We start from the raw sequence: 7,106 nt of genomic DNA, 5'->3' as shown, positions 1-7,106 counted from the left end.
AGCTGTCATCCAGCGATAAAGGTGATCCGTCAAGATTGGTGGAGGATCAATGGGTGCCATAACAAAGCTCGGCAAGTGGCAAATCCTTGCACCCAAAAAAAAAAAAAAAGATGAGAAGAAAAGGTGAGAGACGGGCGCACAACGAAAAGTAATCAAATAAATAGCATGTGAGAAATGTGTGCCAAGCAGAGCAAGTTATCTCTCGCCAAAGGAAACGTCTAAATGAATGTCCAAGCATCATGCAACTTATTACTAAAGTCGATCACAAGCAAAAATAAAAATAAAAATTTAACCATGGAGTAATACCCATACTTGACCAATCCCTTTAGGATATAGTGCCCCTCCACAAATCGAGCCTTACAAGCTATACGGTATTGTTTATTTCCTTAGTAGTTATTTTTAAATAAAAAAAAATGGCCCCAATCAAGCGAGTTTCCACAAAAACAAGCTTAGGCCAAAACACGTGTCTACCCTTGCAAAATCAAAGAAAATTCGCAACCCCGACACTCATGAAGATGGGTATGCTTGGAGTTTCCAACAATGAAAAAAAAGTTCCATTAGGTTCCAGCACCTTCACTTTTCTTATCCCAAATACTCGAATCTTACAGTTGCGGAAAAAAAAAAAAAACACAGACACACACTCACATTCCTATCAGTTTCATGCACTCTTACCAAGCTCATACCTGCGATAAGGATCGAGGCTGTGCACTTATATTGTTTCAGTCGAAGGGCGGTGAAAAAAAAATGGCGCATATGATATTCTCCAATCAAGCCTGTACAAAATCAAGCAAAGCTTCAGGGGTATCGTCAACAACAAAAAATCACTTGTGAGCAAAAGGATTGATGATCATTGAGAACTCACCTTCATGACCTCAAGCTACTAGCAAGGAGATTGGATTTCTAAGTTGGACTTCAAGCCAATACAAATCGCAAAACAATCAACTCAGCAAAGAGAAAAGGACAAGTCTGCAAAACAATTTCGTCAGCATCCGGGAAATCACACGGCAAAGCTAATTTTCTTAATGTCACAGGACCACAAATTGGCTATTTTTTAAGATGAAAAAGCAAAGGCACTCGCCCTACATACATGGGTCCAAAAAAATCAAGCATATGACATAGATGGTGCCATACTTTTATCCTCTTCTGACCTTACCCAAGCGTCATCTACAGGCTTTTCACTCAATCAAGACAAGCTATTACTCAATGAGTGCTTAAAGTTCCCAATTGGTGGACATTATCTTATTCCAAGCCAATAAATAAATAAATAAATAAAAAGTACACACAACAGCAGGGAACCAGGAAGAAGAACCATGAAACTTTAATCTTCTTATTCATAGAATTCCTTACAATCAAAAAAAGAGGAAGGGAGAGGGGGCAACGTTTCCCGTAGCTTTCCCTCACAGTTATCTTCCGACAACCTGCCAAAGTCAAAAGGGAGAAAACCAGGAAATACATGTGCAACCTCCCCTTCCAGCGGCCATGGCTCAAATGCGCACGACGATGACAATGAAAAGGCAGGAGGAGCTGGTATTCAAAAGAAAGGAAAACAAAAAAGAGTTCTCTCGAGCTAACTTCAGTCGGACCAAAAGGGGATAGAAATTTGCGATTCCTTCTAGCGGCTGTGAGCGGGTTCTTCACACAAGGAGCGATAGGGTGTGAGATCAGCATGGGCTTCCAGCGGCCGCAGACTGATGCTCTTGTTATTTCTTTGCCGTCGTTCTCTCCCGCTCTAGGTTTATTGAAGAAAGCCAAAAAAAAAAAGTAGAGAGGGACTTACTCTTTTCACGCATAAGGAGAAAGAAAAAAAGAAGGGAAAAAAAATAGAGAAAGAGAGGGAGGGAAATTTATGCGTAGGTACTAGGAACAATAAACAACCGCTGGAAGGTCATCATGGCGCGCCGTCATCATACACGCGGGAAGAGGAAAGGTCACGTCACTACCCTGGATTTGATATTTTAGGCTGGGTATGATTATTCAACCTATTTCAGTACCCATTCATGGCCTTATTAATCAAGGGAGCTAATGTTGAGGCCCAAAAAATCCAAGATTGGGCCAAAATATATTTCTAGCCTAGTATAACACTTAACCGAGAAAGGAGCCCTACTAGAGTAGACAAGAATTTGTCGTATGTGTGTTTGCACAAGTCATGGTCCACGTGCCGCTCCAAGCAAATACGCAACTGCCAAAAGGGAGGTCGTAACAAGCCTGTAAAATGTACTGGTTCCACAAACCCGCGTTGTCCCGTCAAGCACCGTTTAGCCCGGCCATAGCTTATTACAATGTGGGAAAAGCTCGAGCACAGACAAGCCAAATAACAAGCAACGCCAAGCGAAAAAAACCTTTATTTTAGCACCAAGCCATGCTACGAGCTTAAGTGGGCCCAAACCACGCAAATGCCTAGGGCTTGCTGAGCGGGTTGTGGTATGGATGATTACAAGTATTCATGATGCCAATTGATAGTCAAAGGAGTGGAACTTTTGGACTGCTTAGGAGCACCAAAACTCAGTCCCATTTCTTGAGCCCAATCACATGGGCAATCATGAGAGAAAAAATGTCCAGCACCTTAGAAAATATCTCACATCCCTGTTAAAACCAAATCAAAGCCAAACCATAATAAAAACCAAGCAAACCATGTGCTGATGGAAGTAAATCACCTTTTGGACCATCACCTTTACCCATTCTTTCTTTGCAAATTCTAATGGGAAAACAAGAAAGAAAAGTAAGAGGCGCCTCACCGAGATGAAGGAGTCCAGCCGCAGGAAAGTCTTAGAACCCCAAAAAAGCTCGACTTCTATGTGCTTGGGTTGAGGAGATTTCACCAAAGAGGATTGAATGGAAGAAAGTGAAGAAAAATGGAGGAGAAGACTTAATAAAATTAGGGGTTCTAGCGCCTATAAAAGAAGACACCTCCTACCCAACAAAACAACAATCCAAAAAGCACGACTAAGCATTCGTCAAGCTACTGGAAGATCTACTTAAGCCACATATCCTTTTATCTCCATATCTCCCTCTCTCCCCTTACTCTGAACCTCTGTATCCCGTAAGAAATTCAATCTCTCTCTAATGCTAAACTCATGGAGGCTTAGCTGCCATGCCACAAGCTTCTCAGACCAAGCTATAATACTAATTTGTCACAGTTGACTACCTTGTTGGTAAAAGGAACCGAAGTGCTTCCTAAGGCTCCACGAACCTTTTGAAGCACTCTTGGGACCTGGTTCTTGAACTTAGGCACAAGGGCAACTTCATCCGTTCGCTCTTTACGGCAACCCAAACTTATTTACAGTTGCTGAAAAAAAAAACCAAAAACACAAAAAACTCCTACACTCAAATACGGGTAAATGCAGAGGCTTGGGATCCGTAGTGAGTCACTCCAAATGTACAGAAGGGCTCCTTTACATGCTTGAAGTATGATCAGTCAACAAAAGAAGGTATTTCACACATGCAACACTTAATATATGGCAACACAAATAACATAAAAGGATGTGCTAATTACAGTACAAGATCTGATTCCTCAAGACAACATCCATAAGCCGCAGAATACTCATACTGCAGAATCTCACAACTGACTACTTTAACTGCTACCCGGAAAAAGGCAAAAAGAAAAAGGAAAAAAAGAAAAGAAAAGATAGATGATCAGCATCGGAACACGAAAACACCAGTAAAACCTTCAAGAGAAAAGATGGCCCAAGACCAAATCAAAACTTGCGACCAGCAACACCGGAATCCCGCATCTCCCAAGATGGTCTACTCTCTTTGGCAATATCATTCTTGATTGCTCGTTCAATCGGTTTAATGGCAAAGAAATACTATTAACAGGAAAAGAGAAATGAAAATAGATAATTAGTCCCTGCATCAATAGAGCATCAATAGAGAGAAAAAAGAACTCCAGGGATAAAGTATGTACAAGCTCACCTGGATTGCTAAGATCAGAGGAATTAAAAGCTTTCCTTTCTCATTAGGGTTTGGCCCGTCAATCAACTTTTTGTCAACATAGATGGACTTGCTGCCACTCAAGATGACTTCTGTGATTGTTTGGACTAAATGAGGTATCCAAGCAGTTCCATTTGGAAGAACCTGTTACCAAAGAACAACCAACAAAAAGATGGAATAATAAATAACTGAGCTTCAGGGGAACGACTAAAACATGACATAAGGAAAATGACTAACCTTTTCATCACCTTCATTCTTGTTACATCTCCCGCTGTTCTCAACCAAAACAACAGGAATACTTGAAGCCTAAGAGAATACAGGAAAACTATATCACTCAGTATTATATAAGGATGGATTCAAAATTTAAGTCATAAATCAAATTCATCAAACTCACAAGGAACTCATGGAACCCAGTTAATGTAAACAAGACTACTCTTCATTGACAAAGGGAAAATAAAAATGTTGAATCAAAAGATCTAGTTATTTTTTTCATTTGTAGTTTGTACTTGCATCCATAACAGTACAGTATTTCATGTCCCAATATAAATCCCGTCGAACTACCCTCTTGTTAAACAATTTCTGTCAAACATGAACATAACACATAATTCAGAATAACTTAATTGAAGATTTTAGAGTTAGGACCTTCCTACGGGACAGGCATGCATATCTTACAACATTTTGAGACACAAAATCTATGACATTCATCTAATCTCCATCTTAGAGCATAGGACACACACACACAAAACAAAAATAAAAACAAAAAAAGCGAACCATGGTGTCCAAATCATATTCTTAGAAACCTGGCATAAAATGGCATAACCATGTCAGCATTACAGCATGACTGCTTTGCTCTTTTTCAGAGCAATGACCACCTAAGAGAATATCCTAGGATTTACTTGCACTAAGTAACGGAAATGTTCATATCTTTATTTTCTTCCCCACACATGTAACAAAGAAATGTTTTATACCTGTCTTGTTTCAAATATTAATTAAAATCCTTGTCCATAAACCATGATTTTGAGTATTTATCTTCGCCATTTGAAGCTTATCTATTATCACAAAGCATGAACTCCCCTCCGCATGCTTCATCACCCTTCTATTAGGAGTCTAAACAGGACACAAGTTCCTATCTAATGCCTTTACCAAATAAGAAAATGCCCAATATAACAGAAAAAAAAAATGGAGCTGAAAAAACAATGACTAAACTTGGGAGGAAGAGATTGCTCACCTGTGCATCCTGTTTTTTTAACCCAGCACCAAGACGAACAACTTTTAGAAGAGCTTCAGATCTTTTGGAGACAAACTCTTCATAAGGCAAACCATCTGGTGGTGAGAGCTGAGCATGTGTCAGGACAACCAAAGCCCTATTCCATATTCCTTTACCAAAACTATCCGTTATGGCTTTGACAACCTCCTTATCCAAGTTATCCACCCGATATGCATCCAATCGATCCACATAGAGTAGCACATCTATGGTCTTGTTCAGAAGGAAACTGCTCAAACAAACCAACAACAGAACTAAAAGTCCATTAGAATTATTAAATAAATTCTTGAACAAGAGCCAGAAACACATCTCTCAAGAGACTGTAAAATTTACAAATACATACAGCAAAAAATAACCTTTTTATATTATTAAGTGCCATGTCATTAACATATCCTCCCTCTATAAGCCCAGGGGTGTCAATGATGTTCAATGTAAACCCTGCCCTTGAACGTGAAACCATCACAGCTCTTGTTCCTTCAGACTAGACAAAAACAATAAAAAACATTCCAAGTGTATTTACAAAGGCAAGGTGAAGCAACCACTCAAATCAGAATAAAAACGAGAGAAAGAGCACACCTGAAAAGGACTTATAGAAACAGCCCTTTCACCAATGAGTGAATTGACAGTGGATGATTTTCCAACTCCACCTTTCCCCATCACAAGAATGGTCAAACTGTTCACATTCTACACCCACACCACACAAGAATAAACAAACTTAAAATAGAATTACAACAAAATAAAACATTGAATTATAAAATAAGAAAAAGTATGTAATTAACATAGCAAAGAAAAAGGAACCTCTTGCTTCAGTTTTCCCAGCAATTCAAGCAACTTAGTTTGGGTGGCAGGTGCGAAGCTATTTATTCCAGCCCATTCTCTAATTATGTGGGATGCCATGACTCAATTTCCAAACTAGCTCTCTGTAAATAAAAAGAAAACAAAAATAAGTACTGTAACAAAATTTTTTGTTTTAGGTACATTAGAGTATTTCAGGTTGCAGATAGAGAAAGTGAGTATTTTGAAAACAAACCCCTAATGCAGAATGGTTGAGAGAACTTAGTGACCCTTCAATTCCCAAAACAACTAAGTTAAAAGGCTAAGTCTCATCCCTTAATTCGATTTTAGCAAAAGGATTTTAGTGGCTGTAAACTTTTGCGGTTCAAAACAGTCATCGCCGAAATTAAATAACAATTTTATCAACAAGTTCCCAAATTGTTTTGCAGTGGTTCCAACCCAAGTCATCACCAAAACCAATGAATAAAATTTGCAGTTAGCTTGAAAGTATTAAAATGATGAGAAGTTCTTTTATGAAGCAATTCCGGCAAAGGACTTACATATTCTATCGAGGATTAAACAACCTAGGACATTCCTTGTAAACCCACACGAATTGAAAATCAGAAAAACCCACCAAAGCACCAAACCCAAACGCAATTTACACAGAAACCCAGATATCATAATCGAACATGCTCTGTGGTTGAGATACGTGATGAGTTTTAGGGCCGAAAGCAATGCAAAATTTTAAATTTAAAGCAAAAAACCTGAAAAAGATAGAGACTTTACTTACCCGTTTGTCTGTGCTAAGATGTGGGAGCCAGAGATAGAGAGAAACGAGTAAGGGAGAGCGAGAGAGAGAGAGAGGGTTAGGGCGGTAAGGATAAGTCAAGTACCTTGTTGCACACTTGCAATTTGTAATTTTTAGATAAAGAAAATTTTATAAAAGAAAAAAAGGAAAGAGTAACATAATATGTGTCGTTTCCTATAATTCTATTGTCGTTCGTTGGGCTCCACTTTTTTCTTTTTTAGGTCTAGATGGAATTATTATTCTTTTAACTCTTTATTTCTACGTGAATGAATGGCTTTTGGTCCTTAAGAAAACAGAACCAATGAGGTCTTGGTTTTGATTGCTTTGTGT

General features: G+C 38.8%; 1 protein-coding gene across 2 annotated transcripts; it reads right to left on the bottom strand.

Moving 5' to 3' along the window:
* On the bottom strand, positions 3,392-6,887 carry LOC18783400 (translocase of chloroplast 34). Of its 2 annotated transcripts, none has more exons than XM_007215659.2 (8): positions 6,759-6,887; positions 5,993-6,114; positions 5,771-5,878; positions 5,551-5,675; positions 5,159-5,423; positions 4,168-4,236; positions 3,913-4,074; positions 3,392-3,806 (listed from the first exon to the last, which is right to left on the bottom strand). In XM_007215659.2, exons 2-8 carry the CDS (start codon positions 6,089-6,091, stop codon positions 3,696-3,698), a joined length of 939 nt encoding a protein of 312 aa, XP_007215721.1. In that variant the 5' UTR covers positions 6,092-6,114; positions 6,759-6,887; the 3' UTR covers positions 3,392-3,695. The 2 variants fall into 2 exon arrangements, with proteins under 2 accessions (XP_007215721.1, XP_020415776.1); XM_020560187.1 differs by lacking the exon at positions 6,759-6,887 and adding an exon at positions 6,529-6,683.

Source organism: Prunus persica, chromosome G3, assembly GCF_000346465.2.
Source record: "Prunus persica cultivar Lovell chromosome G3, Prunus_persica_NCBIv2, whole genome shotgun sequence".
NCBI classification, from domain to species: domain Eukaryota; kingdom Viridiplantae; phylum Streptophyta; class Magnoliopsida; order Rosales; family Rosaceae; genus Prunus; species Prunus persica.
This window is presented reverse-complemented; position numbering and strand designations above follow the sequence as displayed.